The sequence below is a fragment of the Otolemur garnettii genome, unplaced genomic scaffold (genome assembly GCF_000181295.1).
Source record: "Otolemur garnettii isolate 467f Iridium unplaced genomic scaffold, OtoGar3 scaffold00116, whole genome shotgun sequence".
Taxonomy (NCBI): domain Eukaryota; kingdom Metazoa; phylum Chordata; class Mammalia; order Primates; family Galagidae; genus Otolemur; species Otolemur garnettii.
Genome location: NW_003852511.1, coordinates 5,658,884 through 5,670,475, shown reverse-complemented (window position 1 = coordinate 5,670,475; position 11,592 = coordinate 5,658,884). Strand labels below are relative to the sequence as shown.

The 11,592-nt window shown below is 41.9% G+C and overlaps 1 protein-coding gene and 1 non-coding gene across 2 annotated transcripts in view; both read right to left on the bottom strand.

The window, feature by feature from the left end:
• DEPDC5 (DEP domain containing 5) overlaps nucleotides 1-11,592 on the bottom strand; it is a 150,109-nt gene that overhangs the window by 122,141 nt on the left and 16,376 nt on the right. The window contains exon 8 of the mRNA XM_023517676.1: nucleotides 3,830-3,986. Within this exon, the coding sequence (XP_023373444.1) occupies nucleotides 3,830-3,986 (157 nt within the window). The remainder of the gene's footprint in view (nucleotides 1-3,829; nucleotides 3,987-11,592) is intronic.
• On the bottom strand, nucleotides 8,062-8,161 carry LOC111727669. The gene has a single exon (XR_002775161.1). It is a non-coding gene; the product is annotated as a U12 minor spliceosomal RNA (small nuclear RNA).

Below are 11,592 nucleotides of genomic sequence, written 5' to 3'. Positions count from 1 at the left end.
GCCACCTTAGGTGTACGTGGCTGGCGCCTTAGCCGGTTGAGCTATAGGCGCCGAGCCAGAGATCTGCTTCTTAAAGACAGAAGCTCCTTAAAAACCATTCAAGCTCTGGGGCTTTCTATAGTTCCTGAGGCATAATAGGCACTTGATACATTCGCTCTCCCTCTAATTCCCTTTTTGGGGGGAATGGGGTGGGGGGACAGGGTTCCCCTCTCTTGCCCAGGCTAGAGTGTACTGGTGTGAACATAAGTGACAGCAACCTCAAACTCATAGGCTCAGGAAATCCTTCTGTCTCAGCCTTCCCAGATGCCTGCCACTATGCCAGGCTAATTTTTATATTTTATGTAGAGACCGGGTTTCACAATGTTGTCTAGGATGGTCTCGAATTCCTGAGTTCAAGTGATCCTTCACCTCTGTCTCCCAAAATAGTAGGATTATAAGCATGAGCCCACCATGCTTGGCTGCACTCTCCCTTTTTAACACAGAAAGACACAAAGTTTGGGAGGAGATACACCTTTCAAAATGTGAACTGTGATCTCCTCGGGGTACTGATATTATAAATGATTTTACTTCTTTTTGTTTACTTTTTCTAATTATGAAATCAATTACAGAAATGAACAAAAAATACATATTTTCTAAATTTTTAAATAATAAACATGCAAAGTTCTTAAAGTGGTTTATTTTTTTTGTTTCTGAGACAGAGTCTCTTTGTTAGACTCAATAAAGTGCAATGGCTTCACAGCTCACAGCAACCTCAAACTTGGGCTCAAACGATGCTCTTGCTTCAGCCTCCCAAGTAGCTGGGACTACAGGCACCTGCCACAACACCCAGCTATGTTCTTTTTTTTAGAGATGGGGTCTTACTCAGGCTGGTCTTAAACTGTTGAGCTCAAGCAATCCACCCACCTCGGCCTCCCAGAGTGCTAGGATTATAGGTGCGAGCCACCATACCCAGTCTTAAAGTTATTTTTTTTTATTATTAAATCATAGCTGTGTGCAACAATGCAATCATGGGTACAGTGTGGTGTTTTGATATACAATTTGAGACATTTTCATCAAACTGGTCAACATAGCCTTCATGTCATTTTCTTAGTTGTTATGTCAAGACATCTATATTCTACTTTTTCAAAGATTCACTTGTACCTTTGTAAAATAAACCATAGAGGTGATCCCTCCAATCACCCTCCCTCCACCCATTCACTTCCCCCCCCATATCCTTAGGCTATAATTAAGTTATAGCTTTCAGATGAAAGCTATAAATTAGTTTCACAATAAGGCTGTGTACATTGGATACTTTTTCTTCCAATCTTGAGATACTTTGCTAAGAAGCCCTTAAAGTTAGTTTTAAAAAAATATATCATTTTAGCTTTTTTGCCACAACAACGGAGACTGTTCATTCTTTCTGGCAAATGTATAAATAAATCTATAAATCTCTATAAATCTATCCTGCTCTTGCTCTGTAAGCCTTTCTCTTCCTCAATAAACTTTGTTTCACACTTGAAAAAGAAAACAAAGATACTATTGTGGGCAAAATTATTCTAGAGATAGGCTGCTTTTGTACAAGGGGATAAGGAGTGCAAAGGCTTACAAGGGAACTTTTTAGGGGGATGAAAAATGTTCTACCTTTGATGGAAGTGAGAATGGTGTATACATTTCTCAAAACATCAAACTGTGTACATAAGGTGGGGGGGTTGTTTTTGTTTTTTTGTTTGATATTTGAGACAGAGGCTTACTTTGTCACCCTGGGTAGAGTGCTGTGACATCAGAGCTCACAGCAACCTCAAACTCTTGGACTTAAGCAATTCTCTTGCCTCAGCCTCCCAACCAGCTGGGATTACAGGTGCCTGCCACAGTTCCGGGCTATTTTTAGAGATGAGGTCTCACTCTGGCTCAGGCTGGTCTTGAACCTATGAGCTCAGGCAATCCACCCACCCTGGCCTCCTAAGAGAGCTAGGATTACAGGTGTGAGCCACTGTGCCTGGCCATAAGATGGTTTTATTATGTGTATAGATATGTTTTATTATATGAAAACAATATCTTGCAGGGGTATCCAAATCATGGATCACATGCAGATTATGTGAGGACTTTTTTGCTTATCTGTGGTTGCCAATATCACAAAAATTATGCACTGACCTTTTATCTTGCTCATCAGTTTTCATTAATGTTTGTGTATTTAATGTATGGCCCAAGGCAACCGTTCTTCCAATGTGTAGCAGAGAAGCCAAAAGGGTGGACAGCCCTGTCACAGAGGCACCTATGACCCAGCAAATACACTCTATACACATTTTTTTTTGGAGACAGAGTCTTACTCAGTTGCCCTAGGGTTCAGTGCCATGGTGTCATAGTTCACAGCAACCTCAAACCCTTGGTATCAAGCAATTTTCCTATCTCAGCCTCCCAGGTAGCTGGTACTACAGGTGCCTACTACAAAACTCGGCTAGTTTTTTCTATTTGTAGAGATGGGATCACACTTTGCTCTGGCTGGTCTCAAACTCCTGAGCTTAATCAATCCACCTCAACCTCCTCAGCAAAAGCAACTTCAACCATAAGCCACCATGCATGCCTTCAAATGTACCCTTAATTACAGAATTTTTCTTTTAATGTTTAAAGAGATGGGATCTCACTATGCTGCCTAGGCTAGTCTCAAACACCTGGTCCTAAGCAATCCTCCCCTCTCAGCCTTACAAATCACTGTGCCCAGCCTTTAATTACAGACTTAAAATACAGTATGGAGTACCAAAAATCTAGCCAAGGAAGCACACACACATTTTTATTCCACTTGAATTAAAAAATAAACAAAACAAATACTAGGGTAAAAAAATAGATGTATTAACACTACATATGCAGAAAACTATAAGAATAAAATTTAGATATGGTTACCTCTAATGCACTGGTATTCAACTAGGGGTGATTTTGTCCCCAAGGGGACATATGCAATGTATGGAGACATCTCCAGGGCTAACATGACTCGCAGGGTAGGCTGTAGAGGGTGATTCTGGCATCTCATGAGTGGAAGCCATGAAGATACTGGTAACTATCCCATAGGGCACAAGACAGGTCCCCACCACATTATTAACTTTGGGGCCAGATAATTCTCTGTTCTAGAGACCTGTTCTGTATGCACAGCACGTTTAGCAGTGACCTCACTAGATGCCAAAGGCACAAGCCCCCAGTTGTGACAACCCAAAATGTCCCTAGACATTGTCAAGACTATTGGTGGGGAGGACAAAATGGTCCCTAGTTGAAACCACTGCTCTCAGGGGAGACAGAAAATGAGAAAAAGGAAAAGTCGACAGTTTAACTTTTGTTATGTATCAATGAGCATATCCTATAGGTCAGATACTAAATCTCTGTGTTTAACATTAAACAGCTGCTGGCTCAGAGCCCATGGTTAGGGTGCCAGCTACATATACTGGGGCTGGCGAGTATGAATCCAGCCTGGGCCTGCCAAACAACAATGACAACTGCAACCAAAAAATAGCCAGGCATTGTGGCAGGGACCTGTAGTCTCAGTACTTGGGAGGCTGAGGCAATAGAATCACTTAAGCCCAAGTGTCTAAGGTTTCTGTGAGCTGTAATGCCACGGCACTCCACCGAGGGCAACATAGTGAGAGACTGTCTCAAAAAAAAAAATAAAAATATATATATATATATATATATATGTATGTATATATATATATATAAATAAAAAACAAATGCCTTCAGAAAAAGGCAATAAAGATCAAAACCAAACTGGAGCAATCCAACTGCAAATCATCAGAGTTACAGGAGACCCTGACAATTATCACCAGTTCCACCTAGGCAAACAGTAGCAATTATGAGATTATCAGGCATTTCTTTGTTTCTTTTTTTTAAATTTTAGGGCATAGACAAAATGGTATAGGGAGATAAAACTGAAAAGGCATTTTATAAGTCTTACCCTGGTATCTTCGCTAATATAACCACACATGACTTTTTCATTCTTGACCCATAGCTCACCAGCTTGTGCCCTGAAAAGAGAAACACACATAAATTATTATAAGCTTTACATTAAACCAAGAAGAAATAGAGGCAACTTCAGGTGGCTCCTACTCTGAGACTTACAGCCAATGAACTGACTCGTTATAGATTTTCAAAGACAGCTCCATGAACAAATTATCCAATATAAATTCCCATACTATATTGAGTATGTACAACAGGAGTGCTTAATCTGGGAGCCCATAAACAACATGAAGATCTAAGAAAGGGCTTCAGAGAATCTTTGAACCCTCTGAAATGATATGTAAAACTTTCTAGGGAGAGAATCTACAACTGTGGTCAAACTTTGAAAGGGCCCATGTCACAATAAAAAGTTGAGAAGCACTGATGAACAATTTTGCTACCTCGGGGTTTTTTGTTGTTGCTGTTTTTGTTTTAGAGGCAAGGTATCACTCTGTTGGCTGGGCTAGAGGTGCAGTGTATCATCATAGCTCACTGCAACCTTGAACTTTGGGGTCAAGCAATCCTCCTGCCTCAGCCTTTTGAGGAGCTGGGACCACAGGCCCATGCCATGATGCCTGGCTAATTTTTCTATTTTTTGTAGAGATGACATCTCACTGTTGCCCAAGCTGGTCTCAAACTCCTAGCCTCAAGCAATCTTCCTATTTCAGCCTGCCAAAGTACCAGGATCACAAGTGTGAGTCCCTGTACCAGGCCTGTTAACCCCCATTTTGATACAATGAGTATTTAATGGGGACATAAATCCATCATAGTACTAGAAGTAGAAAACAAGCAGTCAGAAGATAGAAGGAGGCTACTTTGCTGAGACAAAGTCTTACTCTGTAGCTTTACACCTAGTGCTGTGGTGTCACTGTAGCTCACAGCAAACTCAAACTTTTGAGTTCCAGCAATCCTCCTGCCTCAGCTTCCCAAGTAGCTGAGAATATAGGCACCCCCACAGCACCTGGCTAATTATTCTATTTGTAGTAGAGATGGGGGTCCCACTCTTGCTTAGGTGCTGAAAATTTTTAATGGAAACTTGGTGCTACATTTTTAAGGACTGATGTTTTTCCTCTGCAACTTTTGAGGGTGTGAAATGGATAGTACAGTATATAATGCATGGTATTATACTGTACTGACCAGCCTGCAGAAAAACTGGTCTAGGCAGGAATCCAGCTCTGAGTGTCACTTACTGGTTGAATGGCCATGGAAAAATGACTCATGAGGTTCAGTAATCTTCCTTTAAGAGTAACGCAATGGGCTCGGCACCTGTGGCTCAAGCGGCTAAGGCGCCAGCCACATACACCTAAGGTGGCAGGTTCGAATCCCCAGCCCGGGCCCGCCAAACAACAATGATGGCTGCAACCAGAAAATGGCCAGCGTTGTGGCGGGCGCCTGTGGTCCCAGCTACTTGGGAGGCTGAGGCAGGAGACTCGCTTGAGCCCAGGAGTTGGAGGTTGCTGTGAGTGTGGTGCCATGGCACTCTACCCAGGGGGATAGCTTGAGGCTCCGTCTCAAAAAAAAAGAGTAACACAATGATACCTACCACACAGAACTATTTTGAAAATTAAATCAGATAATGTGGGAAAATAGTTGAGGTTAGCATTAGGATAGGAAACAGTTGGTTAATTAAGAGTACTAGGAAACTATCTGTATTAGGGAGAACTTAAAGTATAGCCAATATTAATACAAAATGCTAGCCTGGAGAGAAAGTGGTAGCTGTTACCTAAGAACCAAGTAATCAGTCATCCCTCGCCCAACCTCTTAAGCCCTTATCTTCTACCTATCTCACTCTCTTTTCCCCAATGTAGACCTAAACAATCAGTCCTTATAAAAAAGAAAAGTCTAGAAAAAAGCCAGAAAAGACTGCATACCACGAGTTGCAGCTCAGTTACCTAAGAAATGCTGAACAATCTATCAATCTCTCTGGGCCGCCCTCATATTTGCATAATGAATTTGGTTAGACCAGGCTTATCTACGGCTTACATCTACGGCCTTAATTCTCCTTTGCCCCAAAACCAGTAAATGTGGTTAAGAAGAATCCTGCCCCATCCATCTTCTAGGGTTGGGAAGGTCAAATGTCATATACTGTAAATGAGAGAACTTGGTAAACCACAAAACAGTTATTATTATCCCTATGGAAAAAATTCTTTATTGAAAAGTATGCATGGGCCAGACTCGGTGGTTAAAAAACAAAACAGACAAACAAAAAACTCTCTAGCCCAAGAGTTTGAGGGCACTCTACTGACAGAGACAAAGTGAGACTCTGTCAAGGAATGGAAAGGAAAGGAAAGGGGAAGGAGAGGAAGGAAAGAAAGAAAGAAAAGCATGCATGCATACACAGGCACACACACACACACACAGAGAAAATGCAATGTTGACCCTGATTCCTAAGCCTTTAATTTTCCCTTACCCAAAAGGAACCAAGAACAGCCCAAAGGCACTATCTTTCTCTTTTCTACTGGTTTGAAGGAGAAACAAACGCCACTGACAAATGCAAGCACATAATTTATATCCCCTAGACATAACCCAAGAGTATGCATGGCTTCTCACAGAGTGCAAGAACAGCAAATGGCACACTGCCAAGCCCTAGATCTCAATGAAGGAGACCTCGGAATACCAGTCCTTCATTTATGCATGAGCTTAGGCAGGTCACTTCCCTTGTTTTTCTATCAAATGAGTTGTGTGGAGTCAGTGATCACCACTATCTTTTACAACTAAGTTTCATCACTCTGTGAATTAAAAAGTTAAAATAAGCTACAATATGATTAAACAGGCGAGGCACCTGTGGCTCAAGGAGTAGGGCACCAGCCTCATATACAGGGGTGGTGGGTTCAAGCCCAGCCCCAGGCAAACACTGCAAAAATAAATAAATAAACAGGAGAGGGTCCCAAGTACAGTATTTTAACAAAACAAAAAGCCAGGTCAGGTGGCTTACACCTGTAATCCTAACATTATGGGAGGCCTAGGTGGGTGGATTGCTTGACTCCAGGAGGTGAGACTAGCCTAAACAACAGCAAGACTCCATCTCTACTAGAAATAGAAAAAAACTAGCAGGGTGCCATGGCCGCCGCCTGTAGTCCTACCTCCTTGGGAGGCTGAGGCAAGAGGATCGCGTGAGCCTTATAGTTTGAGGTTGCAGTGAGCTGTGATAACAACACTGTACTCTAGCTAGAGCAGCAGAGTGAGACTCTGTCTCAAAAACATTAACTGGCCAGGCACGGTGGCTCACACCTATAATCCTAGCATTCTGGGAGGCCAAGGTCGGGGGATTGCCTAAGCTCACAAGTTAGAGACCAGTTTGAACCAGAGCGAAACCTCGTGTCTAACAATAGCTGGACATTGTGGTGGGTGCCTGTAGTCCCAGCTACTCCGGAGGCAAGAGAATTGCTTAAGCCCGAGAGTTTGAGGTTGCTGTGAGCTATGATGCCACAGCACTCTAACAAGGGTGACAAAGTTAGACTCTATCTCAAAAAAAAAAATTAATTAACTAATTAAAAAATTAAAAACATAGACCAGGTACAGTGGCTCATACCTGTAATCCTAGCACTCTGGGAGGCTGAGGCAGGAGGATCACTTGAACCCAGGAACTTGAGGTTGCTGTGAGCTAGGCTGATGCCACAACACTCTAGCCTGGGGAACAGAGTAAGACTCTGTATCAAAAAAGAAAAAAAAAAGGAAAATAAAAACAAAAGAAAAACCAAAAAGAAAAAATATTTAAAAATAATAAAGCAAAAGTTGGATTAGAGGCTTGGCGCCTATGGCTCAAGTGGCTAAGGCACCAGCCACATACACCTAAGGTTGTGAGTTCAAATCCCGTGCTCACCAGAACAACAATGACGGCTGCAACCAAAAAATAGCCAGGCATTGTGGCAGGCACCTGTGGTCCCAGCTACTTGGGAGGCTGAGGCAGGAGACTCGCTTGAGCCCAGGAGTTGGAAGTTGCTGTGATCTGTGATGCCACGGCACTCTCTACCCAGGGGGATAGCTTGAGGCTTTATCTCAAAGAAAAAAGTTGGATTGGAAAGAGATATTTCACTTTGAAATAGTGAAATTTTCTTTTGAAATTTTCCTCAATGTTTCTAACATGCTAATTTTTTTTTAATTGGGGCGACCTTTACCCGCTCAAAAATTCATCTCATATAAGGAGTGAGGATTCAGGTGTCACCCCGAATCATTATTTTCCTAACTCATAAGTTTCAGGCATGCTAATTTTTTTTAAATTTTTGCAGTTTTTAGCCAGGGCTGGTTTGAACACACCACCTCCAGTATATGGGGCGGTGCCCTAATCCTTTGAGCTACAGGCACTGCCCTTAATATTTTTAACACTCTATATTGGGAATTTGCTCAGAGGAAATAAAAATGTTTAAGAAAAAATAATGTTTTAAAGGCAGGGTCTCAAGATAATGAAACTGTCTCATATGTCCTTAATTATTTAACTCATTACCAGGTTGAAAGTTAAATTACAGGAAAATTCTTTAAAAATTCATAATGCCATCAACTATACAAATAATGACTTTACTTTCTTTTCCTCACATGAGGGCCAGAACATCTTTTTTGTTCGTCCATTCATGGAGTTAGCAAGAGAAAGTGAAGTTTGATCCAATGTACAAATACTACGAATCTTCTAGAGAAAGGATAGAAGACTTTGATGTTGAGATTTAACTACGTATGCCTCAGCAAAATATTAGGACAGATCTTGAAAAGTCTAAAACTGTCATTGTGTCAGGATTTTCTTTATCTAGCACCACGTATATGGGGCCATTTACAAAAAAGAAATAAGGAATTTAAGAAGGAAAGGGAATTGAGAAGGTTTCTAAATCATGGCTCAATAAACTATATGCAGCCTATGGGACAAATCCAGCCCATCTCTTGTTTTTGTATGGTCCACAACTACAAATGCTTGTTACTGTTTTTTTTAGAGACAGAGTATCACTTTATTACCCTTGGTAGAATTCTGTAGCATCACAGCTCACAGCAACCTCCAGCTCTTGGGCTTAGGTAATTCTCTTGCCTCAGCCTCCCGAGTACCTGTGACTACAGGCGCCCACCACAATGCCCGGCTAATTTTTTGTTGCAGTTTGGCCGGGGCAGGTTTGAACCTGCCACCCTCAGAATATGGGGCCGGCACCCTACTCACTGAGCCCTAGGCACCACCCAGTTGTTACATTTTTAAACACAAACACACACAGAGAATATGCAATAGAGACCTGAGATCTATGTGACCAATGACATCTAAAATATTTATTATCTAGTGCCTGACGGAAAAAGACTCTAAACCAATCATGGAATGATTGCAGATGTGGAGACTGAGAGTTTACCTACTCACTGATCACAGTGATAGCTAATTGCTGGCACTAATGAAGTTAATAGATCACTCACTCACTCAGAAGTGAGGTTTCCTGACCCCTGGTTCACCATCCCATGAATCTAGGTTGCATTTCGTCACTTGAGTTGTGCTTTAGTTGCTTGAAGTTTTAAAAGAATTAAAACAATCAACTTTTAAAACATCCATTTAAAGGTGGCACCCATGGCTCAGAGGGTAGGGTGTTGGCCACATACACAGAGGCTGGTGGGTTCGAGCCCAGCCCAGTCCAGCTAAAACCAACAATGACAACTGCAACAAAAAAATAGCCAGGCGTGGGCGGCGCCTGTGGCTCAAAAGGGTAGAGCGTCAGCCCCATATGTCAGAGGTTGCAGGTTCAAACCCAGGCCCCAGCCAAAAAAAAAAAATAATAATAGCAAGGCATTGTGGCAGGCACCTGTAGTCCCAGCTACTTGGGAGGCTGAGGCAAAAGAATTGCTTAAGCCCAAGAGTTTGAGGTTGCTGTGAGCTGTGATGCCACGACATTCTATCGAGGGTGACACAGTGAGACTCTGTCTCAAAAAATCTAAATAAATAAATACTAAAAGGATTCAGGGGCTGGACACAGTGGCTCACTCTTGTAATTTCAAAACCTTGGGAGGCTAAAGTAGGGAGATCACATGAGCCTGGGAATTCAAGATAGAATGGACATTATAGCAAGACACCTATCTCAAAAAAAATGAAAAAGAATTAGCCAAGCCTGGTAGTACATGCCTATAGTCCTTGTTACTTGGGCGGCTGAGATAGAAGGGTTGCCTGCGCCCAGGAGTTTCACATTGCAGTGGACTATGATCACACCTGAGAATAGCCAATGCACTCCAGTCAGGCAATAAAGGGAGATCTCATTTCTTAAAAAATGGGAAAAAAAAGTTAACTGGGTATGCAGTCGAGAGGACAGAGTGAGACTGTCTCATAAATAAAACAAAGGATACCAGCTAATAAATATAGAAAGGATGACTGAAAATTAGAAAATCACTATTTTACAACAATTAACAGTGACTTAAATCACTGGAGAAAAGTTGATGAGGAGCTTTATAATAGGGAACCAAACTGCATCATCTGAACCCACTGAGCAATCTCAGTATTACTAAAAGTCAGTCAATCAGGCTGGACGCAGTAGCTCACGCCTATAATCCTAGCACTCTAAGAGGCCAAAGTAGGTGAACTGCTTGAGCTCTGGAGTTCAAGCCCAGCCTGAGCAAGAGCAAGAGCCCAGCTCTACTAAAATAGAAAAACTAGTTGGGCACAGTGGTAAGCAACTGTAGTCTCAGCTACTTGGGAGACTGAGGCAAAAAGATTGCTCAAGCCCAGGAGTTTGAGGTTGCTGTGAGCTATGATGCCAAGGCACTCTACCCAGGGTGACAGGGTGATATTCTATCTCAAACTAAAATAAACAAATGAAAGTCAATCAGACATAAATATGCTTGTGTATACACTGCAAATTTCAGGAAAAATGCAGATTACTTCTGGGGAAAAGGATATAGGATATACCTTATCATATTATTTGAATGTTTTACTATGTACATACAATACTTTTTGAATTTAAAAGGGACTTTAAGAAGGGCAGTGCCTGTGGCTCAAAGGAGTAGGGCGCCAGCCTCATATGCTAGGGGTGGTTGGGTTCAAACCCAGCCTAAGCCAAAAACTCCAAAAAAAAAGGAAGTCCCTTTTGTTCACAAACCAATATATAAAAATAATTTTAATAAATCAATACCAGGGAAATATAGTTTAAAATGTAATAAATCAAGAACTATTCTGCTAGTCATCTTTTTTTTTTTTTTTTTGAGACAGTCTCACTTTGTCAACCTCAGTAGAGTGCGTGGCATCACACTTCACAGCAACCTCAAACTCTTGGGCTTAAGTGATTCTCTTGCCTCAGCCTCCCAAGTAGCTGAGACTACAGGCACCCACAACACCTGGCTATTTTTTGGTTCCAGTTGTCACTGTTGTTTAGCAGACCTGGGCAAGGCTCAAACCCACCACCTTTGGTGTATGTGGTCAGCACTGTACTCACTGAGCTATAGGTGCTGAGCCTATTCTGTTAGTTATCTTATGACTCTAAACCTACTTTTTAATCTATGAAATGAAAAGGTTTGATTAGATTTGTATCTACTTTTTTTTCCCCAGTTCTAATACTATATGAGTCTCTAACTCCTTTGTTACAGAATACCCAGAAGTGGCTTGGCGCCTGTGGCTCAAGTGGCTAAGGCACCAGCTACGTACACCCAAGGTGGCGGGTTCGAATCCAGCCCGGGCCCGCCAAACAACAATGA